This window comes from Pinus tabuliformis, chromosome X (genome assembly GCF_031772625.1).
Source record: "Pinus tabuliformis cultivar Carrire ecotype Pingquan chromosome X, CPIR1, whole genome shotgun sequence".
NCBI classification, from domain to species: Eukaryota; Viridiplantae; Streptophyta; class Pinopsida; order Pinales; family Pinaceae; genus Pinus; species Pinus tabuliformis.
In genome coordinates this window covers 1,019,042,437-1,019,070,196 of record NC_142308.1, presented here as the reverse complement: position 1 = coordinate 1,019,070,196, position 27,760 = coordinate 1,019,042,437, and the positions used below count along the sequence as shown (strand labels likewise).

At 41.9% G+C, this 27,760-nt stretch overlaps 1 protein-coding gene across 2 annotated transcripts in view; it reads left to right on the top strand.

The window, feature by feature from the left end:
• Nucleotides 1–27,760, top strand: part of LOC149143201 (ABC transporter C family member 14-like) — a 477,216-nt gene that overhangs the window by 293,754 nt on the left and 155,702 nt on the right. For both annotated transcript variants that reach the window (XM_089447332.1, XM_089447333.1), the window contains exon 10: nt 7,112–7,417. In XM_089447332.1, coding sequence (XP_089303458.1) covers nt 7,112–7,417 — 306 coding nt within the window. The remainder of the gene's footprint in view (nt 1–7,111; nt 7,418–27,760) is intronic.

Here is a 27,760-nt window from a genome sequence, read left to right as displayed (position 1 = left end):
AAGAAACCTTCTCTTTCACATCTGAGGGTATTTGGATGTGATGCATATGTACATGTTCCAAAGGAGAAAAGAACAAAGTTGGATAGTAAATCTGAAAAATGCATCTTTATTGGGTATAAGGATGGTTTAAAAGGTTATAAGCTTTGGAACCTAGTAACAAGGAAGGTTGTGTACATCTGAGATGTGGTGTTTAGAGCAGTGTTGTTAAAATCGCGATAAAATCGCGATTTTATCGGAAAATCGCGATTTTTTCCCCTTCCCGCTTAAATCGCGATTTTTATACCAAAAAATCGCGGCTTTTTTTTATACCGATTTTTTCGGAAAAAATCGCGTTTTTTTGAAAAAATCGCGATTTTTTCGAAAAAATCGCGATTTTTATGGAAAAAATCGCAGATGGTCGGGGCAGCGGGCTTTTAATAGGCAAAAAACGATTTTTTTTATTTCATTATGCTGTCTGCGCGCGGAGGAGGAGGAGAAGAGGTGAGGGAGAGGAGCTGAAGGGTTTCCGTCGAATTTGGGAGCGAATCCAAGTGGTTTTAGGAGAAATCCAAGACAAGATCACCAATTTGTCCATAAAAAAGGTATGTAGATTAATTTTTTTTTGTTTTGCTTCTATAAAAACTTTGTTTTACATTGTTTTTAAAGAATTTTTTGTAATTTTTCATTGATTTGGGATGGTTAATTTGTTATGACTATGAGAACCAATTTTTTATTTTTATTTTCTCATTTTTTTTAAACATTGTTTATTTTTTTTGAATTTTCATTGTTTTTTGGCATTTGCCATTGGCATTTGGTTGGGTAACTTGGGTTTGGAAATAATTAACTTGTAATTTTGTAAATGCTAAATTGTAATTTGTATTATGTAATCTTAAATTCCTATTTCCTAATCCTTATTTTTCCATAGGTTTGCAAATTCAAAATTCAAAAACAAACATGCCAAGGAAATTGGATCCTTTCTGGGAATATGGTGAACCTAAAACTCCGAATGATAGACAAAACTTGTATTGCAAGTTGTGTGGAAAGGAGATATTCGGGGGGGTGTACAGGTTGAAGTTCCACCTTGCACAAATCCCTGGACATGATGTGGGGCCCTGTCTAAATACAACTGCTGAAATTATCCAAAGAGCCATGAGAGCATTGGGAGAATTAGAGCACACTAGAGAGGCCAAAGAAGAACTCAAAAGGCAACTAAAAAGGTCAGCTGAAGGAAGTGGGCCAAGTGGCACTGGTTCTACTGCAGCGTCAGTCAATCCGGTAGCTGCATCATCATATTTTGTTCTTCGAACCACACCTGGTTCACAACCAACTATTGGTTCAATGCTAAAAAGAACTGAAAAAGAACAAGCTGACAGGTTGATGACAAAATTTCTCCTCTGGAGTGATATTCCTTTCAGTATTATAAGGAATAATCCATTTTTCCAACCTACTGTTGATGCTATTGCCAGTGTTGGCCCGGGGTACAAAATCCCTTCTCTTCATGATTTCAGAGGCCGGCTTCTTCAAGATGAAAAGCGTGACTGCACCCAAAGATTGGAGGATTTTAGGGCATCATGGGCACAAACAGGATGCACTGTTATGTCAAATGGTTGGACTGACCAAAAGGGGAGAACCCTTATAAACTTCTTGGTTAGTTGTCCCAAGGGGACTATGTTTATCAAATCTATTGATGCAACTCATCAAATCAAAGATGCAAGAACTTTATGTGATTTGCTGGATGTGTTTATTTTGGAGGTGGGTGCAGAAAATGTTGTCCAAGTCATAACAGACAATGCTGCAAATTATGTTGCTGCTAGTAGAATGCTTATGGACAGGCATCCTACTTTATTTTGGACACCTTGTGCTGCCCATTGTATTGATTTGATGTTAGAGGACATAGGGAAAATTCCCTTTGTCAAAGAGATTGTTGACTCATCAAAAAGCATCACAAAATTTATTTACAATCACACATCTGTGCTTAGCTTGATGAGAAAATGCACCAACAACAAAGAGTTGGTGCGCCCCGCCATTACACGGTTTGCGACGAGTTTCATATCTCTTCAATCCCTCTTGAATTCTATGTGGGATTTGAAGAGAATGTTTCTTTCAGAGGAGTGGCGTGCTTCGTCAATGAGCCGCAAACCAGAAGGAGAGGCCGTGTGCAAACTAGTTTCATACCAGGAAGACTTCTGGGCGGGAGTGCAGGAGGTGTGCGCTGTTACTGAACCTTTGGTAAAGGTTCTTCGGTTGGTTGATGGTGAGAAGCCCGCAATGGGCTATTTGTATGAAGCCATGGACAGGGCCAAAGAAGCCATTCGGTCCTACTATGATGATAAGGGAGATGATGGGTTTCAGAGACAACTCCTTCTATGGGAAGTCATTGATGAGCGATGGAACAACACACTCCATCGTCCCATTCATGCTGCTGGGCTTTTCCTGAACCCTGCATTTTCTTATGCATGTGGGTTTGATTTTGATGTTGAGGTCGTGGAAGGATTATTAACCTGTGTCCAGAAGATGGTGAGATCTCCAGAAGAACGTATAGAGATCTCTAGACAAATTGAGACATATAAGATGTCAGGTGGCACATTTGGCTTTGAGATGGCTGTCACTGATAGGACGATTAAAATGCCAGGTATTTTTTAGTTTGTACTTTGTAACTTTGTTTCAAATTTCATTGTCTCTTCAAATTCCATTTTTTTCTTATGTTTATTTAAAATTTTATTTGTAATTTTGTTGTAGACGCATGGTGGAAGATGTATGGTGTCAGAGTACCCCTTTTGCAAAAGCTTGCCGTACGCATCCTCAGCCAAACATGCAGCTCCTCGGGATGTGAGCGCAATTGGAGTGTATTTGAAAAAATGCACAACAAGAAGCGCAATAGGTTAACACTTAAACATTTAAAATATTGCAAATTTCCAAATAAATTTTTGAATTCATTAAAGTTTTAAACAATATTTTTTTTATAATATTAATTATTAATTATTATTTCATGAACTTTGTACAGGTTGGAGTCCCATAGACTTAATGACATGGTCTATGTCTACTACAATCTTCGATTGTGGGTGAGACAACTAGAGAAGACACCTGATACGGAAGCCATCTCATTGGATGGGATTGACACCACTGCTGAATGGAGGGTTGAGACCGAGAGGCCTCTCATGGATCCCACTGATGATTGGTTAGTGCAGGATGAGGGGGAGGAGGAGGGGGAGGAGGAGGAGTAGGAGGAGCAGGAGGAGGAGCAGGTGGAGGAGGAGGAGCAGGAGGAGGAGGTGACACCGCCTACTCGGGCTACCACTACCACCAGTAGAGGACGTGGTCTCCGTCTACCTCAGCCTCCTGTAGCTGCTACTACTAGTTCTTCAGCTTCTAGAGCACGTCAGACTCCACTGCCATTGCCACCAGCACAGGCACCAGCTTCTACATCTAGAGGGAAAGAGAAAGTTGTGCCATTTTCTTGCAAGAGGGGCAGAGGAAATCAATAGGATTAGACTTTCATTTTATTGTATATGACATTATGACATGATGAGATACATTATCATATTTTTTGTTGATATTTTGAGGCTGAGTTGGGACTCAGGACTTACTATTCAGGACATGATTCAATGTTATGTGTGATTTTAGCGCTAGAAATGATATTAAAGATCTTATATATTAGTTTTTTTATCATATTTATGTGTCAATGTATTTATTTTATGTTGTAGATGGTTTAGATTTAAAAAAAATTGAAAAAAAATGAAAAAAAATGAATATTTTTGTGCCAAACGCTTGTTTCCCGCTTTTTTCCGCTTTTTTCCCGCTTTTAACGATTTTTTCCGCTTTTTTCCCGGCGCCGATTAAATCCCGCTCGCGCTTTTAACAACATTGGTTTAGAGAGGTGAAAGATGTTATTAAACATGAAGTCCTACCAAAGGAACCTGAGAAGATAGAGTTTGAGCTAAAGGAAGAAGAATCAGACGCTACAGCAGAAGAGGAATTAGAAGATGAAGAGTCACAAACTCTAGTTGTGAGAAGATTAGTTCGAGAAAGAAGACAACCAGAAAGGTATAGTCCATCTGCTTTCTGTTCAAATTTTACTTTATCTATTACTGATGATGATCCCATAACTGTGAAGAAAGTAGTAAATTCAGAGGATGACAAAGTTTGGAAAGAGGCCATGGTTGATGAAATGGCATCTTTGCACAAAAATGAGGCTTGGGATTTGGTGGAGTTGCTGGATGGAAGGAAATCCATTGGCAACAAATGGGTGTTCAAGGAGAAGATGAATACAGAAGGAAAGGTGGAGAAATACAAAGCTTAGTTGGTAGCAAAAGGTTATTTCCAGGTGTCGAGAATTGATTTTGGTGATTACTTTTATCTGTTGCTGCTGCTTTTGATTTTGAGGTAGAACAGATGGATGTGCAGACAACATTTCTTCACGAGGATCTGGAAGAAAAGATCTACATGAAACAACCTAAACGCTTTGCAGTGAAGAGTAAGAAAGCACTGATATGCAAGTTAAAAAAGTCTTTGTATGGGTTAAAACAGTCACCAAGGATGTGGTATTAGAAATTTGATACATTTATACGGGGACTTGGCTTCACCAAAAGCAAAGTAGATCATTGTATGTATTTTAAATTAATTGTTGACTGTGTTATTTATCTGGTCTTGTGTGTGGATGATATGTTGTTGGTTGGAAATGACAAAGAAATTAATAATTATCCAAGATTTGAAGACCAAATTGTCCTCCAAATTCGACATGAAAGATTTTGGTGCTGCAAACTATATTTTGGGCATGAAAACTAAGTGAGATCGGGCAAAGAGGAAGCTCTGGTTAAACCGGAGGAAGTATGTCGAGACAATACTGCAGAGGTTTAATATGCAGGATTGTAAACCGATGAAAGTTCCTATTCCTGTAGGTGTAAAGTTATCTGCTGAACAGTGTCCCAAGACACAAGAAGAGGAAGAGGACATGTCCCGTGTTCCATATGCAAGTGCAGTCGGTAACCTGATGTATGCGATGGTTTGTACTAGACCAGACATTGCACATGCAGTGGGAGTATTGAACAGGTTTATGTCAAAACTAGGGAAGGAGCATTGGACAACAGTGAAGCGGGTTTTAAGGTATTTGCGTGGCACTAGTGGTTATGGTTTGTGCTACCAAGGAAGACCAGGATTGGACAGAGTTTTGGACATTTGTGGCTTTGTTAATGCAGACTGGGTTGGAGATTTGGATCATAGAAGATCTACAAGTGGGTATGTATTTAACCTATTTGGAGGTATAGTCAGTTGAATGAGCAAGAGACAATCTGTAGTGGCACTGTCAACTACAGAGGCAGAATACATGGTAGCCACTCATACAAGCAAGGAAGCAGTTTGGTTGTAGAGATTGTGTTCAAGTATGGGGTTAGTACGACGAGCTATAAGGATAGACTGTGACAACGAAAGTGCAATTTTCTTGGCAAAGAACCCTACTTGTCATTCAAAGACAAAGCACATTGATGTTCATTATCACTTTGTGAGGAATATGGTAGAAGACAAAAAGGTGTTGTTGGTAAAGGTGGACACTTTGAAGAATACTGTAGATGCATTGACAAAATCTGTGAGCTCTGAGAAGTTCTCTTGGTGTAGAGAAACAATGGGCGTTGCAAGGTTGGATCAATGACTAGGCTCTCCTGTGGTCCCCTGTGGAAAGAAAACAACAAGTGGGAGAGCGCTGAGTTGTGTTATATTAGGTGGGTGGACTTACCTATGGTTTTGTGCATGGATTTTGTACATTGTTTTGGGCGTGATGGTTTTCGGTCCATGGTATTTTGTAGATCCGATCAAGGGAACTACGGTTATGTTCTAATCCAGGGTTAATGGATTGGGGTTCATGGATGCTTCGACATGTATATATATGTATTGTAACATTGAAAGGAAAATAATGAAAAATCAATTTGGTAGTCCCGGATTTTGGATCTAGGGGAAAATCTCTGTGTATGTTTGTTTTATGTGTTATGCTCTTGCCATTGTTTATTTTCTGTGTTTAGAATTTGTATGTAGGTAATTTCTATACGGGGTTAAACCTACATTTAGTATCGAGGTTCAGTTTCCTTGGGCTTATATTGATTACTAGATTTCGCCCTAGTTGTCAAGCACATTTAGCCTGTAACAATTGCGAAAGATGATTGAAATCTGCTGTAGTAAATTTTGATCATACATTCACAAGTATCTGAAAATCTCTCTCTCTCTCTCTCTCTCTATATATATATAATTTAGAAACTTCTAAACCCCATTCTCATCACTGCAACATGGGAATCAGGTCTAACTTATAACCACCTCCTCAGTGTTAGAGAGGTAAGGGGGTGTGTTACGGCTTCTGAAGAGAAAATTGACTTCAAAGAGGTTTCCACTCAAATAAGTTCCTTGGATGCATGTTATGAGATATAATTTGAGTAACTCATAATTGGAAATAATTTATCAATCTCACAAATTTATGAATCATTTTTCAGAATTATCATCCAGATAAACGTCATTAACCTTTTTTCCTACAAAAGGATTTTAGTGGTTGAGTAAGAATTTCTAAAATTTTTACTGTCATTTTAAATACATCAAAAAGGAAATACATGATGTATTAGAGCATTTTAAGTGGCTGTCTGAAATTCAGCTATAAGTAAGGACTTGACCAGAAAACAAAAACCTGTTGCATTCACTAAATGTGTTGAATTACTTCATTTTGATCCGACTATAATCAACTCAAAAGTTAAATCACAGAGATGGTGTCAAAGACAGTGTCCAGTACCTGGAGCATTTTGGTAATAATAAAGATTTTATTCTGATTTTAGTTTTTTTGATTTTACCATCCAATGCAGCATAGTTCTGACTGTTCCTTTATGTGCATATACCACTCCTTTTTTGACACTTTCTTTACTGAGTACTCCAAGAGGAATGCTTACGGAATCATAATTTTTTACTTCAAAATTTGTCTTTCCACCAAAAGAATGTATGATCTTTCATTTTACTGGGTGATTGTTATAAATAGAACTTGCTCTCACTGTCAGATGTCTACTAGGAATCCAATATTTCTTGACTTATTTCTTTTAATGGTATGACCCTTATGTTTCCTAAGTTCTCTACTTATTTATGTTTTTGGTTTGTGGATTTATTTCAGTTAAGATACCTCCCAAAAGCACCACTTGTATTAAAGGATGTTACCTTCTCTGTTAATGGAGGGGAAAAACTTGGTGTCGTGGGAAGGACAGGCAGTGGGAAATCTTCTCTTGTTTTGGCCCTTTTCCGAATAGTTGAGCCTGCTGCTGGAAAAATAATCATTGATGGGATTGATATCAGTATACTTGGTCTGAATGACTTACGGTCAACACTCAATATCATTTCTCAAGAACCAACCCTTTTTGAAGGAACAGTCAGAGATAACTTGGATCCACTGCATATGCACACTGATCAAGAAATATGGGAGGTTTGTTCCAACCACTGATTTTTTTTCTTTTTAAATACTTTATTTAATTGCCTTAAAGTTTAAACCTCAAACGTTTGCTAACTTGATGATATGCATATACGCATCCAAGGGTCTGAGTTAGAATATAGAAATGTATATGATGTCAGAACTTTGACTGTATGTAGATTTTGTTGGATTGCTCCCTTGTAAATTCTATGACATTGTGAAATGGCTTTGATTTTACATGGAAAGGAAATTCAAAATAATCATTATTGTCTTGTTTATCTTATTTTAATGAAAGTTTCCCTGAATGATAACACAAATCCTCGTTAAAAAATATTAGTTAACCCGTATTTCATCTTTTGCGCAATTAACGTCAGTGCTAGACTACAATAGTCTCCTGAAGAAACGATAAATTGTAGCGAAAGAGAAAGATGTGGAGAATTCAAAGGATTTGGAAGATGAGGATGTTATGGAAAATTTACGATGAAGAGGCCTATAGAGATTCTTTTGGTGTCTTGCTGTGAGGTCATTCTTTGGCTCAAGGATTTTTGGTTCATGTCTTTATCAACGTTTGTTTTCTTTATGCTTTTGGAAATAGAATGGCCTCGCAGAGTTGCATTAAAAGTGACTTTTACTGCTAAAGCTCTCGTTTAGATGTAAAAGTTCTAACCGCAACTGCAGAGCGTACAGGCAACTATCAAGCAAGCCACCCACTCACCTTGGTAGCCTTGCCTGACTCTTTAGATCGAAGGAAATGGGGTTTCCAAGAGTAGAGGGGTGTCACTAAATCAATCCAGTCTATCATTATAGTGTGGAAGTTTTATTTAGGTTGAGTTGATTAATTTGTATAATCAACCCAATTATATCAGTCTAATCAAAAGTGAGTGTAGTACGATGGAAAACTGCAAATTGATTTAGTTTGTGTCAATCCAAATTTGCCTAATCGTTAGATGCCACAATTTTAAATTATCATTGACAATCAACCATAACAAGTGCTGGAGAATGAAATTAAATATGGCAGTTTGATGTGCAAAACTGCTGGTGTATTTAGTTTAGACCATAAAACAATGATCAAATGCTGAATCCAGAGTTACAATGTGTAAACTGTTGATTTTTATACAATAACACAGTAGAAACTATTTTTCTGATACAATAATTGTGAAAATTCCTTAATTTAACACATCAGAAACCCCTACTGCAATATTTGGTTTATTATCTCCTACTTGTTCTTTACATTAACAAGCTATTTAATAACATAAACATTGAAGTAAACACAATTGCAGCCTTCAAAAATATATAGATCAACAACTGAAGTAAACTGAGACAACACAAGGGACACCGTATTTTTGGAAAATCGTCCTCAGAAAAACCCAATTCGGGAAAACCGGTGCAACATATATGAGAGTTTTATTATCAAGCAAGATTTTGAATACAAATAGGGTGCCAGAAATGGCTCACCGTTCAGAGAATATCCTTGGCAGTAGTACCTCTATCCGGACACAAATATTCGAGCAAATCAGCAACCGAATGAACAATCCCACAGTGACTTCGGCTGTTCCTTGTGCTGGACAGTGAAAGCTGCTCCAAACACTCCTCTAGAACTACGTCACCCTTCAGGAACTCCGTCATCCTCTCTCAGCTCTATGTCAGCTGATTTGCTCCGAGTCTGCCCCACAGACACTCCCAGTGGTGCCTCTGAAGCCCTCTTCGACTTCTGCGTCGGCCTCTACGGCCCTCTACGTCCTTTGCGCCGACCTCCATGGCCTCTGCGATGCCTCTTCCGTCACTTTGTTGCCTCTGTGATATGTATTCTTTAGACTTGGATGGAAATCCCTTGCTGAACTGCCCCTCGCTGCAACTGATCTCTAACTCAATTTCCTTAGCAAACGTCGCCCCAGAAAATCGAATTTTGATCTCTCTTGGTGTATCTCCAACTGACCCTCAAGCCTCCTCTTATACTTTTCCTGTTGACGATTCAACGACCGAGATTAAGTCCCTAATCAACAACTAAGATTAGAACTGGCTTAATCCTCGTCTCTTAGAACTTTCGCACCCATATTATATTAATACAAATTAATATTTTAATTTTCCTAAGTTTAGACTTCGGAACTCATTAAAAATATTAATTATTTTAATATCTGTTCATCCAGGTGGAATTTCTCCAAACAATTTTTAGGTTTTGGAGATCTCATGTGCCTTAGCCTCTCCACCAAATTTCATGGCTAGAGCACATCCGATGCTACCCAAAATCAACACTCCCTCTTAGTGAGGAATGTGCTTTAACAATGCTTCACCATAGAAGCATCACACTGATCCTCCGCATCGGTCCTCTGTGTTGATGCTTGGCCTGCTACCCTTCATTCACTGCACTGCTGCTTCCTGTATTGCTGCCCATGAATCTGCCACTACCACTGCTACATCTGTACTGTAGCTCCCTCTCAAGATGCTGCCTCATGCTGCCCATAGCATTGCCACTGCTAACTGTTGCACTGCAACTCAATTACTGAGAAGTAAGTAACTTACTTCACCCAAACCCTGACATGCTGGTCAGTCTGGATGCCTTGTGATGCTGAAGCTAACTCTGCTGCTAATCTGTGTTGACCCTTTACTTCTACTGCGTTGCTGCAACCTCCTCTGTGCCTCTTGCGTTGCTGCAACCTCTATTGCGCTGCTACAGAGTTTGGCACCCTAGCTCTACCATTGTCGCTCCATCACACCTCGCTCCAGCCGACACTTGTCATTTTGCTACTGTCGTTAAGGGCTCCCGTAGCCGTATGTGATCCAAGAGTTTGGGCACCTCAACGATCTAGCCCTAGCATGTAGTCATCTCGACTACAACTCTATGTCTCCCTACCTCTTCTCTAGAGGTGCATGAGCACTCATGGCACAATCATCATCAGTCTCGACATCGTTCTCCGCCTTTGCTGGAGCTGCCTTTGAGTCGAAAGCTTCTCCCTTGCCTTTCTTCCTGGGGCACTGAGAGGTATAATGTCCCAGCTCCCCACAATTGAGGCACTTGACCTTGGAGATATCTTTCTTCTTCCTCTTTTGAACCCTCTGTTGTTCCGCAGATGCTAGAGGTACATCCTCCTCCTCCTCCTTGATTCGAATTCCCTTGCCGCTACTCCCCGCCTTGGTCAATCTCTTGAACTCCTCTTATCGAAGAGCTGCCCACATCTCCTACCAATTAGGGAGACTTTCTTTGCCCAAAATGCCTTGGACAAATGTCTCCCACTCCGCGAAGACTGCACTCAGGGCAGTCCTGACCATGAATTCTGGATTCAGTGTACATCCCACGGAAGTGAGCTGGTCGCGAATCCCTTGCAACTGGAGGAGAAAGGGATCTATCTCCTATCCTTTCTGCATCTGATATGACCTCAACTGATTCTCCAATAACATCTTTCGCTGCACGGAAGAGCCCTGGTATAAGGTGGTTACGGTCTCCCACATTTCTCTTGTTATATTCTTCTCAGCAATATGTGGTATGACATGATCCTTGAGCCCGTCTCAAATCATGCATTTTTCCTTCGCCTAGGCCTCCTCATACTTCTCATTTGCAATCAGGTCAACTGGGATTGCTACGGTTCTCAAGGCATAGTCCTTGTTGCGATGTTTGTCCAGGATTGCCAGGATCTTGGCATTCTAGATGACAAAATTGGAAGCCCCATCTAATTTGGCCTGACCCCTCAATCCATTTACTGCCATCTTCGCTCCTGTTCTAGACTCCCTCTGAGTCTCGATTTCCCTCCTAGAAATCTTCCTGCCAACTCTTGATTCACTCCTCTCCAATCCCCCTTTGCTGTTGCAACCCGGATCTAGATTTCTTGGCTAGAAATCTGTCGAGGTAGTGCTTCCCTCTACCTTGGTTCCATCTCCTTAGACACTGTTCTGCATTGACAGAAACAACGTCCCACCAACTCCTCAAATCACAATCTCCACAGCTCCCTTAGCCCAGGAAACTTAAGAATTTGAGCCCTTCAGGCTCTGTGCAATCATGGCGTAGGTTGAATCTTCTCCTCCCGGCCAACTGCGTCAATCCTTCCTGGCTGAGAAGGATGACGTGGCTTTGTGTTAGCCTGTTCTGCCCGTCTCTACCTCTGCGCTAGCCCTTCTCTTGGGTCAGAATGCTGATGCAGGCTCTGCGTGAGCCTCTGCATCACCCTCTTTGCACTGCGTCAATCCTGCTCTTGCCTCTTCAACTCTTTAACAACACCGTCTCTTGGGATAGCTGCTTCTCTGCTGCAAATTTTTAGATTTCTTCGGCTGGTGTCTTCAGTCCTCTTTGATCTGCAACCCTCTGATACCATTTGAAAATTCATAAATCTAACACATCAGAAACCCCTACTGCAATATCTGGTTTACTATCTCCTACTTGTTCTTTACATTAACAACTTAACAAGTTATTTAATAACATAAACATCATAGTAAACACAATTCCAACCTTCACAAATATATAGATCAATAACTGAAGTAGACTAAGACAACACAAGGGACACCGTTCTTTTTGGACAATTGTCCCCGGAAAAACCCAATTCGGGAAAATCGGTGCAACATATATAAGGGTTTTATTATTAAGCAGATTTCTGAATACAACTAGGGTGCCAGAAATGGCTCACCCTTCAGAGATATCCTCTGCAGTAGTACCTTTATCTGGAGATAGATATTCCGACAAATTAGCAACCGGATGAACAATCCCACAGTGAATTTGGCTATTCCTTGTGATGGACAACAAAAGTTGCTCCAAGCACTCCTCTAGAACTGCGTCACCCTCTCTCAGCTCTGTGTTAGTTGATCTGCTCCTAGTTTGCCCCATAGACACTCCCAGCAGTGCCTTTGAAGCCCTCTTCGACTTCTGTGTCAGCCTCTATGGCCCTCTGTATCAGCCTCTACGGCCCTCTGCGTCTTTTGCGCTGACCTCCTTAGCTTCTACGTCATCCCTCTTAGGCTCTGTGCTGCCTCTTCTGACACTTTGTTGGCCTCTATGATATGTATTCTTCAGCCTTGGATGGAAATCCCTTGCTGATGCCCCTCGCTGCCACTGATCTCTAACTGGATTTCCTCAGCAAACCTTGCCCTAGAAAGTCGAATTCTTGATCTCTCTTGGTGTATCTCTAGCTGACCCTCAAGCCTCCTCTTATACTTTTCTTATTGACGATTCAATGGCCGAGATTAAGTCCCTAATCAACAACTAAGATTAGAACTAGCTTGATCCTCGTCTCTTAGAACTTTCTCACCCATATTATATTAATACACATTAATATTTTAATTTTCCTAAGTTTAGACTTCAGAACTCATTAAAAATATTAATTATTTTAATATCTCTTCATCCAGGCGGAATTTCTCCAAACGATTTTTTGGAGATCTCATGCGTCTTAGCCTCTCCACCAAATTTCATGGCTAGAGCACATCCGATGCTACCCAAAATCAACACTCCCTCTTAGCGAGGAATGTGCTCTAACAATGATTCACCATAAAAGCATCACACTAATCCTCCGCATCGGTCCTCTATGCTGATGCTTGGCCTGCTGCCCTTCATCCACTGCACTGCTGCTTTCTGTTTTGCTACCTATGACTCTACCTCTGCCACTGCTACATCTGTTGATTTGGGGTAGCATCGGATGTGCTCTAGCCATGAAAATTGGTGGAGAGGCTAAAGCACATGAGATCTCCAAGACTCAGAAATGGTTTGGGCAGATTCTAACCAGTTTGGGAGATATTAAAATAATTATTATTTTTAATGGATTTCCTAAGTCTAAACTTAGGAAAAATAAAATATTAATGGGTATTAATATAAAACTGGGTTAGACAGTTCTAAAAGTCATGGATCAAGCCAAATCTAATCTTAGCTGTTGATTAGAGATTTAATCTCGGCCGTTGAAGGACTAATTGGAAAAGTATAAGAATAGGTTTGAGGGTCAGTTGGAAGATACACTGAGGGAGACTAGTCAGTTTGATTTCTGGAGCGGGGTTAGCCGAGAAATTCAAACTAGTGGCTTGGAGAGCAGTAGGAGGTAGCGGGTACGGAATAGAGAGTCAGGAACAACACCAGAAAACCAACGCAGTGGTTAGAGAGGCAAACACAGAGGCAATAGACTGCACAGTCATTGGAAGGCCTGCGTGAGTGACGCAGAGAGGCCCGATGTTGATGCAAATAGGTAGGAGCTGATGCAGAGGGTCTGGGAGCTGTGTAGAGGCCAGTAAAGCTGACACTGAGATCGGGAGAAGTGGTGGAGGAAGATTTATTCTTTGTTGGGCAAGTAAGTTTGGCACCCAGTTGTACTGAAGAATTGTTGAATAATAAAATCCTCCTCGCACCGGTTTTCCCGCATTGGGTTTTTCCGTGGACATTTATCCAACATATCTGTGTTGATGTGTTGATTCTTGTGCATGTGTTTGTTTCTATATTATGGTGTGATATCAGCAACATAATTTATTTTAATGTTTACTGAAGTATTTTTCGTAAATAACTTATTGGGAAATAAGTAGGAAAAATAAACCAGTGGTTGCAGTGGTAGAAGTTTCACATGGTATCAGAGCAAGTAATCAGAGATAGGAAGGGAAAATCAATTATGGGTTGAGACCATGATGCAGAGGCATCTACGTCAGGAGACTCACATAAATTTTCAGAAAATTGCACAGGAGATAGTAATTTCGATTTCTCTATGTTGGCTACTAGGCTGGAAGATGAAGTGGCTTGTGTGGCTAGTTCTGCACCATCAAAAGTATGGTATATAGACAGTGGAGCCTCTTGGCATATGACGGGAATCCGGGAATGTTTCTCAGATTATCAGGGGGAGAGGATGAACTTTCAGATCACCATGGGGAACAAGGCAAAGTGTACTGCAGTAGGGAGGGGTACCATAGTTTTTGAAACAGAAACAGGAGAGTGGTTCTGTGCTACCAATGTGCTGCATGTACCAGGATTGGGGATGAACTTACTTTTCGTATCGAAACTTCAAGGTAAAGGCTATGACATTTTCTTCATCAAGGAGAAAGTATACGTCAAACACCCAAGCTGGAAAAAGAAAGTGCAGATCGGGATCAAAATTAACAGGTTGTACAGATTACAATTAGAATCACCAATGGCACTAATAGGCAGTCATGGAGACAAGGACTTGAACGAACTATGGCACAGAAGAATGGGACATTTGCACCATGGGGCTTTGAGAATTCTTAGGAATGCTGTAACAGGAGTTCTGGATCTTAGTACGGAACGAGATGATGTATGCAGAGGATGTGCTCTAGGAAAGTATGCCAAAGTAGCATTTCCTGGAAGTAAAAGCAGGGCCAAGAGTGTACTAGGATTGATACATTCAGATATCTGCGGACCTATGCCCACAAAAGCTCTTAGTGGTGCTGAGTACTTCGTCACCTTCTTTGATGACCGCTCAAGGAAAACATGGATTTATTTTTTGAAATCTGAGGAGGAGGTTTTTTGTTGATTCAAAGAGTTCAAGGCTCTGGTGGAGAATCTGACTGGGAAGAAAATAAAAGTTTTGCGCTCAGATAATGGTGGAGAGTATGTTGATAAGGACTTCACTGACTTTTGCTATAAGGAGGGCATCAGAAGAGAGTGGACAACTCCTTACAATCCGGAGCAGAATGGAGTAGCAGAAAGGAAGAAAAAGTCAATCGTAGAAGCAACTCAGGCCATGATGTATGATCAGGATATGCCAAAATTCCTGTGGGCAGAAGCATGCAACATGACAGTCTATGTTTAGAATAGAACTCCTCATCGGGCATTGGGTAAGATTATTCCAGAGAAAGTCTTCACAGGGAAGACACATGAAGTCAGTCATTTCAGGATATTTGGGAGCTTAGCATATTGCTGCATACCCGAGGAAAAGAGGAAGAAGCTGGATCAAACTGCAGAGAAAGGATATCTTGTGGGATATAGCGAGAACACTAAGGCATACAAAATCTATCTTCTAGGGAGCAGGAAGGTAGTAGTTCGACAAGATGTAAAGTTCATGGAGGATAGGACTTTCAGAAAATCTTGAGAAATGCCTTCCGAGGAGCAGTCAAAAGAGGAGCCATTGGTCAAACCTCTTGAACCAATGGAAGTAAAGAATTCTTCCTCGGATCAGGAAGAATCACAGGATGAGGAGGAGCTAACAGAAGCACTTGCTGGCAGAGGTAGAACGAGCAGTGAACTTCGTTAGATTCAGCGAGATGCAGAGGACTTCATCTGTGCACTAAGGAACAATTAGAGGGAGCGAAACAACCAGATAGATATCAAGCATTAGTAGCTCAGGATAGGGAGCTTGCCAATTTTTAGGAGGTTGCTCAACATCAGGATTGGCTGGATGCGATGGTAGAGGAGTACAACTCCATAATGGTGAACGATGTCTGGGAGGTAGTGCCAAGGCATCAAGACAAATCAGTGGTAGGTTCGAGATGGATCTACAAGATTAAATACACTGCAGACGGTAGTGTTGAAAAATACAAAGCCAGGTTTGTGGCTAAGGGGTATGCTCAGAAGGAAGGAATTGACTACGAAGAAACCTTCGCCCCGGTAGCCAGGTATACATCTATTAGAATCGTGATATCTCTTGCAGCACAGATGGGATGGGAGATTCATCAGATGGATGTCAAAACGACATTTCTGAACGGGGTGATAGAAGAAGAGGTATACATTGAACAACCAGAGGGCTTTGAGACACATGAGAAGAAGTCTCATGTATGTAGATTGAAGAAAGCCTTGTATGGGCTGAAACAGGTACCTAGAGCATGGTATGGTCAAATTGATGGCTACTTGCAGAAGATGGGATTTGTCAAGAGTGACACAAATCCAAATCTCTACTATTTGGTTGTAGAGAATGAGCCTCTAATCCTAGTATTATATGTGGATGACTTCTTCTTGACAGGATCATCCAGGCTAATTGTGGACTACAAGAAGAATCTAGCCACAAAATTCGACATGAAGGATTTGGAACGAATGCATTATTTCCTAGGGTTGGAAGTTTGGCAGCAAAAGGGGGAGATCTTCCTTAGGCAAGGGAAATATGCTACATAAATCCTGAAGAGATTCAGGATGGAGGATTGTAGACCCATGTTTACTCTATTGATCACCAACTGCAAGAAAATTGATGCATCAAAAGACAAGGATGTTGATCCCACCTTATACAGGCAGCTCATAGGGTCCCTGATGTATTTCGTCAATACCAGGTCATATATTTGTTATGCTGTCAACACCCTCAGTCAATTCATGGTGGAACCAAAGAGGGCACATTGGGCAACAACCAAACATGTTCTCAAATATATACAGGGAATAGTCGATTATGGACTATTGTACACCAGGAGTAAGGATATCAGATTGAGTGGATTTATTGATGCATATTAGGCTGGAAGTTCAGTGGATCGGAAAAGTACCTTTGGGTACTGTTTCAACATTGGATCAGGAATGACCTTTTGGTGTAGTAGGAAACAAAAATATGTGGCTATGAGCTCAACGGAGGCAGAATATATGGCTGAAAGCACAGCTTCGTGCGAAGCCATATGGCTTAGAAAATTGCTCGTGAAACTTCAGAAGAAAGATGGAGGCGACCAGGATCATGTGTGATAATCAGAGTTGCGTCAAGCTCTCTGAGAATCCAATGTTTCATGATCGGTCAAAGCATATTGACATCCGGTGTCACTTTGTCAGAGACTGTGTCCAATGAGGAGCTGTACAGTTGAGCTACACTCCTACAAGAGAATAGGTGGCACACATCCTTATCAAGGCCCTTAGAAGAACCAAGTTTGATTATTTCAGGGAGAAGATGGGGATGATAAAGAATCCATTTCAGTAGCAGAAATGGGTATGATGTTGCAGTGCAGTAGCAGTTAGTAGTAGCACGCCAAGCATGGTGAGGAGTTTGCAGCGCAGATGTAGTGTTGGGAAGAAGGACTAGCAACAACACGGATGCAGAGGGGTTTGCAGTGCAGATGCAATGTTGGGAAGATGGACCAGCAACAACACGGATGTAGAGGGAGCTACAGTACAGATGTAGTAGTGGCAGTGATAGCGCCATGGGAAGCAATATAGGATGTAATGGTGCAGAGGATGTTGGGCACGGAGACTTAGCATCAACACAGGTACTGATGCCATATGATCAGAGTAATGCTCAGTGTGGAGTACTACTAGAGCACAGTCCTCGCTAAGAGGGAGTGTTGATTTGGGGTAACATCAGATGTGCTCTAGCCATGAAAATTGGTGGAGAGGCTAAAGCACATGAGATCTCCAAGACCTAGAAATGGTTTGGGCAGATTCTAACATGTTTGGGAGATATTAAAATAATTAATATTGTTAATGGAGTTCCTAAGTTTAAACTTAGGAAAAATAAAATATTAATGGGTATTAATATAAAACTGGGTTAGAAGGTTCCAAAAGTCATGGATCAAGCCAAATCTAATCTTAGCCGTTGATTAGAGATTTAATCTCGATCGTTGAAGGACCAACTAGAAAAGTATAAGAAGAGGTTTGAGGGTCAGTTGGAAGATACACTGAGGGAGACCAGTCAGTTCGATTTCTATAGCGAGGTTAGCTGAGAAATTCAAACTAGTGGCCTGGAGAGTAGCAGGAGGCAGTGGGTACAGGACAAAGAGTCAGGAACAACACCAGATTACTAGCGTAGAGGTTGGAGAGGCAGACGTAGAAGCAGCAGACTGCGCAGTCACTGGAAGGCCTGTGTGAGTGACGCAGAGAGGCCCAGTGCTGACGCAGAGGGTATGGGAGCTGTGTAGAGGCCAGTAAAGCTGACGCTAAGATCGGGAGAAGTGGTGGAGGAAGATTTGTTCTCTGTTAGGTAAGCCAGTTTGTCACCTAGTTGTATTGAAGAATTGCTGAATAATAAAATCCTCCTCTACTGCACCGGTTTTCCGGCATTGGGTTTTTCCGGGGACATTTGTCCAAAATATCTGTGTTGATTCTTGTGCATGTGTTTTTTTTTGTATTATGGTGTGATATCGGCAATATCTGTACTGCAGCTCCCTCTCAAGATGCTGCCTCATGTCGCCAATAGAATTGCCACTGCTAACTGCTGCACTGCAACTCAATTACTGAGAAGTAAGAAACTGACTTCACCCAAACCTTGACATGCTGGTCAGTTTGGATGCCTTATGATGTTGAAGCTACCTCTGTTGCTAATTTGTGTTGACCCTCTGTTGCTACAGCGCTGTTGTGTTGGAATTTCTACGTCTAACTGTTAGAAACCCTTCATGTACTTTTCTAATTTATTTCTCCCTACTTGTTCTGATTAATTAACAAGTTATTTACCATGTAAATATTGAAAATAAATACAAGTACATGCTCAACACATTACAAATCATCAACTGAAGGGAACAAAACAAGCACACAAGTGACACCATTTTTTTTGGACCAATGTCCCTGGAGAAACCCAATGCGGGAAAATCGGTGCATCTCTCTGAGGATTTTAATTATTATGCAATTTCAGAATACAATTTGGGTGCCAAAACCGTCTCACCTAGCAGAGAATAATCTCGGCAGTAGTACCTCTCAGTTAGAGACAGATGTTCCGGCTGAAACCCCAGATAAACACTAACGACAACTCCCAGCTCCAATCTGCCCCACGAAAATCCTAGCATCAGCCTGTGGGGACTGCGTCAGCTCTTTTTGGCCTAGCATCTACCTAGCGTCACCCTAGCTCGCCCTGCGTCAGCCTTTAGAGGTCTTGTGTCAGCCCTTAAAGCCTTTGCGTCACCCACGCTGGCTCTCTGAGGCACTGCGTAGCTCCTGGTTGCCTCTGCATGAGCCCTGACTGGCTCTGCGTGAACCTCTGGCTGGCTCTGCGTCCCTCTCTCCCGGCTTCTGCGCTGATCCTCGTACTGTCTCTGCCTCTATGCTTCTGTATTCACTGCCCCTTAGCTGCAACTCTGTTCACTCTTTCGACTTCCTCAACAAACTCTGCCCAAAAAAATCGAAATCTTGATCAACTCGGTGTGTTCTCCAAGTGACCCTCAAGCCTCCTCTTATCCTTTTCTTGTTGACAATTCAACTGATCCGGATTTAAACAGGAACGCAACAAATCACAGAGATAGCCAGAAACACAGAGATGCAACGGAAATAATACTTCATTTCATTAATGTAAAATACTGAAATATGCTTACAAACAACAATGGAAATAACCTAGCTAGGGCGATGGTAGCTTATCTCTGAGAAGAGATGTGGCGGCTACATGCCTCTGAACTGTGTTACAATGAGGCTCGAAGGCCTATTTATTGTTGAGAAACTATGGAAAACCCTAAACATCCAAAAACCTAACCCTAGAAGATGAAACGCCAAACTGTAGGCCCCGTTTGGGTAAATTGGTACATCAACTTCCCGGGGTCATAACTTTGGTGTACGATCTCCGTTTGACGCACACAGTATCTCGTTAGAAATATCTATCCGAGAACTATAGCTTTGGAAAGAAGAAAATTGGTCCATGGATCCACGTTGCTCCCAGTTTTCCCAAAAAACATCGTTTAGGGCCTCAAAATGGCTCCGGAAGTTTAGGTCTCGAAAAACTGCTAAAAATAGTAAATTGTGCTACAATTAAGGAAATTGAAAAGCTGAAACAAACAATGGTGGGGGTCCAAGTGGACTTGGCAGGTGGCCACCAATATCCACCTGGATCATTCCTCCCCCCTTAGGAAGCAATGGTCCCCATTGCATTGAGTTCCTCCATGAGATGAGGAAACTTCTGCTGAACTTGGTCCCTGGTGAGCCACTTGCCCTGGTGAAGGAGTTGGCCTGCTTTGACAACTCGATATAGTTGGATATTCTGCTGGCAAGTGTGCTTGATCTGTGTGTCCATGATCCGATCAGTTGTAGCTTGTTCCATGCAATTTGGATTTAACTCTGTGGGTGTGAGCTGTTCTGCAATGTCAGATGTGTCTAGTAATGGTGGAAAGTATGGCCGAAGGCGGTCCACATTGAACACTGGGTGCAGGCCAAGGAATGGGGGAATGCTGAGCTCAAATGCATTGTCTCCTACAATGTTGGTAATGGTGTAAGGACCATATCGGATTGGTCTGAGTTTCTGATAGGCTCCGGTAAGGCGTTCCTTTTGCAAATGCAACCAGACTTTATCACCCACCTGAAACTTGTGTGGCACCCAATGTTGATCATGTCATTGTTTGTACTTGGCATTTGATTTCTCCAGAATGTCATGGACTTGCTGGCGAATATGTTGGATGTGTTCAATGAAGTTGTTTGCCTTATGTATTTGGGACTAGACATGAGCCGAATCTGCATGAGTAGCTGCAAATGGCATGGCCACATCAATGGGACATAGTGGCTGGAATCCCAAGCCCACCTGAAAAAGGTTGTGGCCAATTGAGTTGTGGAGAGCCCGATTGTCGCTGTGCTAAACATAGGGGAGGCTCTCGTCCCATGTGCGTGGATGCTTTGAGTTGTACATGCACAGAATGGTACGATCATCCTGTTGACAACCTCTGTCTAGCCATCAGTTTGAGGATGGAAGGATGTGGACTTAGTGAGTTTGGTGTCGAGCATCGACCGGAGACTGGACCAAAATGTATTGAGGAACTTGCTGTCCCGATCTGAGATGATAGACTGTGGGATCCCAAAGTGTACCTACACTCGTTCAAAGAAGAGTTGAGCAGTGGCTTCTGCTGTGATATTCTTCTTGCAGGTAGCCATAATGGCCATCTTCGAGAACTTGTCGACAACCACAAAACACAGTCATTTCCATGCTTAGTGGAAGGAAGGCCTAACATGTAATCCATGGAGATGGATTCCCAAGGTCAACTAGGGGTAGGCAGCGGGGTATAGAGGCCTTGCTTCTTGATGGTCGGTTTGGCAATGGCGCAGGCAGTGCATGATCTGATGTACTTCCCGACATCCTGTTGAAGATTCGGCCAATAGAAATACTTCTGCAGTACTGCCATCGTTTTCTTGACCCAAAATGTCCAGCATCCCAACTGTAGTGTGCTTCCCAAATCATCTTGGTACGCTCGCTTGAAGGAACACAAAGGTGACCCAGGTGGCATAACAGGGCATCCTGGAGGTGAAAATCTGGAACATGCTGACCCTCCAAGAGTGTTTGGTATGTGTGGCCGAATTCTGGGTCGCTTTTGTAGAGAAGTGGCCAATCAGAAGTCTCGTGCCCACAAGAGTTGAGCACAGTGGTTAACGCCATGATCGGTGGTCAACTGAGGCAATCTGCAACATTATTGGTGCTACCCTTCTTATACTTGATATTCAAATGGAACTGTTGCAGGTATGTGGACCACTTTTGATGGCGATCATTCTGCGATTTTCCTTGGGTCTGTATGAACTGCAGGGGTCGGTGGTTTGTGTGGATGACTGTTTCCTTCCCCAAAATGTAATGCTTCCATTGTCGGCAGGCCTGCACAATGGAATACATCTCTTTGTCATAAGTGGGATACTTTCGGATTGTGTCTGAAAGTGTCTCATTGTGATATGCCATTGGATGCTCGTGTTGAGTAAGGATTGCCCCAATAGCATAGTTAGAGGCATCTATCTCAACTTCAAATGGTTGTTGCAAGTCTGGTAATGTGAGCACTGGTGTCGTGCAGATGCGATCTTTCAACTCTGTGAATGCCTTCTGTTGAGATTCAGACCAAAAGAATTTTACTTTCTCTCCTCCCTTGGTGACTTGACTCAAGGGCCAAGTGATATGAGAAAATCCCAACACGAACCTGTGGTAGAAGTTGGAAAGACTTAGAAAGCTGCAGAGCTCTGTCAGAGTGGTTGGAGATGGCCAATCTCGAATGACTTGGATCTTGGTTGGATCCACATGCACCCCATGTTCATCAATAATGTATCCCATATACTGAACCTAGTTCATGTCAAAAGCGCATTTCTCCAAATTGGCACATAACTTGTGTTGCCGCAGTGTTTGGAGAACCTGCCGGATGTGGTGGAGGTGCTCCTCCCAACTCTGGCTGAAGATCAGGATGTCATCCAAGTATACCACTACAAATGAGTTGGTGAATGGCTACAAGATGTCATCCATTAGCCTCATGAAGGTTGCAGGAGCATTCGTCAATCCGAAAGGTATAACCAACCATTCGAAAAGGCCCTCCTTGGCTTTGAAGGCAGTCTTCCACACATCAGAGGGTTCGATTGGTACCTGGTGATATCCTAATTTCAAATCGATCTTGCTAAAATATTTTGCCCCCTTCAGTTGGTCCAAGAGGTCATCAATCCGTGGGATCGGGTACCTATTATGGACAATGATCTTGTTCAGTGCCCGATAGTCAATACAGAGTCTCCAAGTCCTATCCTTCTTCCGTACCAACACGATCGGTCTCCCACAGAGCGATGAACTCGGATGGATGTGACCTTTCTGCAACAGCTCCTGAATCTGCCAGTTGATTTCATTATTCTCTAGAACGGAGTGCTAATTGATTGGTCCATTGGGTAGCGGTGCACCTAGGGTTAGATCAATGGCGTGCTTGACCTGACAGTGCAGAGAAACCCTTGCGGGGGAGGTGAAGATGTCTTCGTACTCCTCCAGGACCTTGTCCATCTGTAGTTGTCATGTGGAGGGGCCCTGTATAGAGGTCGTGGCCATTGTCTTTTTCTTTTCTTGAGGGCGTATCATTAGGAAAACAAATTTTCTGGTTTTGGAAATGAGCTTCTGCATTGTTTTGTAGTAATCAAAGAGATGGCGGTAGGTGGTGCTACCTCTGATATCCTGTACAACTTATTTCCCAAAGTAACAATAACAGCATGGGGCCTTGATTCATACACAGCATGTTGCTTCCACAAGTATGGTTGTCCTAATAATACATCACAAACTTCAAGGGGAGCAATGTCACACAATACCTCATCTGTGAAGGGCTTGATGTTGTATGGAAGGCGACACTGCTGGCTCACGCGAAGATCCCTTCCTTGGTGAAGCCACCCGATGGTGTACGGTTGTGGATGAGCTGTGGTCGGTAAGCCCAGCTGCTTCACGACCTCTGCTGAAATGAGGTTCTTTTGGCTCTCGCTGTCGACGATGAATTGTAGCAGAGAGCCCTTTACCCACATTTAGGAGTGGAAGAGACGCTCCTCCTTTGGATCTTTGGGTTTCTCCTTTTGGATCTTCGTGGAGGCAACAGTGGCGTTGGGCTTCACATCGATAATCTGCTTCCCTTTATCATTCCCCTTGTCGGGTTCTGACTCAGAGTCGGAACATGCATTTGATTCTGAAACCTTTAGCTCGACCACTAGTGACTGCTTGGCCCGACACTCACTTGTGTTGTGAGTGGAGCTCTTATGGAACTCACACCACTTTCCTGTGTCCTTTTTCGGCTTCACGACGCTGTTATTGCTTGTAGCTTTGGCGGGTTGTCTTGGGCTGCCCCGCCTTGGCTTTGTCCTTTGTTCTGCGGTTTGGGGGCACCTTTCCCTTGCTTCGGATTCGCAGATCCAAAGTCTCGCTTCTTCTGTTTAAACTTTTGCTCGACCTTGACGGCATATCGGTATGCCATGCCGAGCGAGGGGATGCTCAGGGATTCTATTTCTTCTTGGATATACTTGTGCAGGCAGCCGCGGTATTTGAGTACCAAATGCTGCTCCGAATCCTTGATACCCAACTTTGTGCGAAGGGTATGGAAAATGTTGGTGAACTCCGGCACGTCTTGGTCCCTTCCCTGTTGCAGTGTGGTCCCTTTTATGTATTGATCCTCATAGCTCCCGACAGGGTAGTACTACTCGTTGATGGCATCTCGAAATGAATCCCAAGTGGGTGTGTCTAAAAATAGTGAGCATGTACTTTCATCCTTCTGCTTGTAGTAGGTTTCCCACCAGTCCTTGACATGGGGGGATTCTTTGAGAAGAGCGAAAATAATCTTTTCCCGACTGGAAAAATCATGAACATAAAAATAACCCTCTAGTAGATTTAACCATTTATCGACGGCATCTGCATCTGTCTAACCCTCGAATATGGGGATTTCAAAATTAACTTGTACCTTAAACGGTGTGGTGTTTCCATAATAGCTATTGGAAGCTGATGTGCCGCCCCTAGGTAGTCGCTGAAGGATCTGGGCAAAGTTGTCCATCGTCGTGTTCCTTTGTCGCTCAAGGGCTTCTTCGAGCAAAATTTTGATAGGATCTCCGCCGTGGGAGGCTGTTGGGATTTGCGAGGCTAGTCTTGCAAAGGTTCGACCAGTTCAAGCCCTAACTAATATCCCGACCTCATTGGGGACATGCAAAGAAAAACAGAGAAAAAAGCAGACCGCTCTGATACCATTGATTTGGATTTAAACAGGAACACAACAAATTACAGAGATAGCCATAAAAACAGAGTTGCAGTGAAAATAATACTTCATTTCATTAATGTAAAATACTGAATATGCTTACAAACAACATTGGAAATAAACCAGTTAGGGCGATGGTAGCTTATCTCTGAGAAGAGATGTGGCAGCTACATGCATCTGAACTGTGTTACACTAAGGCTCGAAGGCCTATTTATTAGTGAGAAACAATGGAAAACCCTAAACATCCAAAAACCTAACCTTAGAAGATGAAACGCCAAACTGTGGGCCCCATTTGGGTAAATTGGTACATCAACTTCCCTGGGTCGTAACTTTGGCATACAATCTCCGTTTGACGGGCAAAGTATCTCGTTAGAAAGATCTATCTGAGAACTACAACTTTGGGAAGAGAAACATAGATCCATGGACCCATGTTGCTCTCAGTTTTCCCAAAAAACGTCGTTTAGGGCCTCAAAACGGCTCCGAAAGTTCAGGACCCGAAAAACCAGTGTTGTTAAAATCACGATATTATCGTATAATCGCGATAATTTCAATGAAAATAGAAAATTGCACTTAGTAATCATATCTTTTTTTCCCGATTTTTTTTCGAAAAAATTGCGAATTTTATCGAAAAAATCGTGGGAGGCTCGGGAAGCGCATGCTAAAAGGGAAAAACATGATTTTTTTCATTTCATTTGGACAGCAGAGCGTGCGGTGGGGTTTGGAGACTTGGAGTGTTGGAGGCTTGGAGATTTTGCCATTTTGGAGCTAAATCAACTACGTGGAGGAGAAAATCAAAGAGTGTGCTAAGGAGGAGACCGATTATCTCCAAAAAAACGGTATGGGCACCAATGTTTTTTGTTTTCATTGTTTTGTAACTTTGTTTTTGTTTTTTTCAATGTTTTTGGTTGGGTTTAGAATGGGGGTTTTGACATTTGTCCAATGTAATTTTTTTTAGTTTTTTTGGTTGGGTTTGGAATGGGGTTTTTGACATTTGTCCAATGTATTGTTTTTTTAGTTTTTTTGGTTGGGTTTGGAATGGGGTTTCTTAAATTGTATGTAATTTTTTTTAGTTTTTGTACAATGTAAATTGTAAAATACTAAATTGTAAGTTTGTAACTTGTAAATACTAAATTGTAATCCTTATTTTCCCATAGGTTCATCGAAACACCATTTAAGTTTTCAACTTCAAAGTTCAAAATCAAACATGCCAAGGAAATTGGACCCTTTCTGGGAATTTGGTGAACCTAATGCTCCGAATGATAGACTAAACTTGACTTACAAGTTGTGTGGGCACCATATGTCCGGGGGGGTGTACAGATTGAAGTATCACCTTGCAAAAATCCCTAGATTTGATGTAGGGCCTTGCAAAAATACAAATCCTGAACTCATTCAAAGAGCCATGAAAGCATTGGAAACTTTAGACCACAATAGAGAGGCCAAAGAAGAAATGAGGAGGCAACTAAAAAAGTCAGCTGAACAAACAAGTTCCACTGGTTCTATTGCAGCATCGACCAATTTGGTAGCTGCCTCATTATTTTTTGTTCCTCGAACCACCCCTGATTCACAACCATCTATCAATTCAATGCTAAAAAAAACTGAGAAGAACAAGCTGACAAGTTGTTGGCAAAATTTCTCCTTTGGAGTGATATTCCTTCTAGCATTGTAAGGAATAATCCATTTTTCCAACCTGCTATTGATGCTATTGCAACTGTTGGCCCAGGGTACAAAATCCCTTCTTATCATGACATGAGAGGCTAGATTCTTCAAAATGAAAAGTTTGACTGCACCAAAATATTGGAGGATTTTAGGGCATGATGGGCACAAATAGGATGCACTGTGATGTTAGATGGTTGGACTGACCAAAAGGGGAGAACCCTTATAAACTTCTTGGGTAGTTGTCCCAAGGGGACTATGTTTATCAAATCTGTTGATGCATTTGTACAAATCAAAGGTGCAAGAACTTTATGTGATTTGCTAGATGTGTTCATTTTGGAGGTGGGTGCAGAAAATGTTGTCCAAGTCATAACATACAATATTGCAAATTATGTTGCTGCTGGCAGGATGCTTATGGACGGGCATCCTACTTTATTTTGGACACCTTGTGCTGCACACTGTATTGATTTGATTTGGAGGACATAGGGAAAATTCCTTTTGTTAAAGATATTGTTGAGTCATCCAAAAGCATTACAAAATTTATATATAACCATACATCTGTGCTTAGCTTGATGAGAAGATTCACCAACAACAAAGAGTTAGTACGCCCCACTATTACACAGTTTGCCACCAGTTTCATATCTCTTCAATCCCTCTTGAACTTTATGTGGGATGTGAAGAGAATGTTTCTTTCAGAGGAGTGGCATGCTTTGCTAATGAGCCGCAAACCAGAGGGAGAGGCCGTATGCAGACTAGTTTCATACTAGGAAGACTTCTGGGTGGGAGTGCAGGAGGTGTGTGCTGTTACTGAACCTTTGGTAAAGGTTCTTCGGTTAGTTGATGGTGAGAAGCCTGCAATGGACTATTTGTATGAGGCTATGGACAGGGCCAAAGAAGCCATTTGGGCCTACTATGATGATAAGGGAGATGAGGGCTTTCAGAGACAACTCCTCCTATGGGGAGTGATTGATGAGCGATGGAACAACACACTCTATCATCCCATTCATGCTGCTGGGATTTTCTTGAACCCCACATTTTCTTACGCATGTGGGTTTGTATTTGATGCTGAGATCATGGATGGATTCTTATCCTGTGTCCAAAAGATGGTGCGATCTCCAGCAGAACGTATAGAGATCTCTAAAGAAATTGAGATATATAGGATGGCAGGTGGCACATTTGGCTTTGACATGGCTGTGACTGATAGGACGATTAAAGTGCTAGGTATTTTTTAGTTTGTAACTTTGTTTCAAATTTCATTGTCTCTTCAAATTCCATTTTTTTTCTTATGTTTATTTAAAATTTTATTTGTAATTTTGTTGTAAATGCATTGTTGAGAATGTATGGTGCCAGGGCACCCCTTCTGCAAAAGCTTGCCATTCGAATCCTCAGCCAAACATGTAGCTCCTCAGGATGTGAGCACAACTGGAGTGTATTTGAAAAAATACACAACAAGAAGCGCAATAGGTTAACATTTAAAAATTTAAAATATTG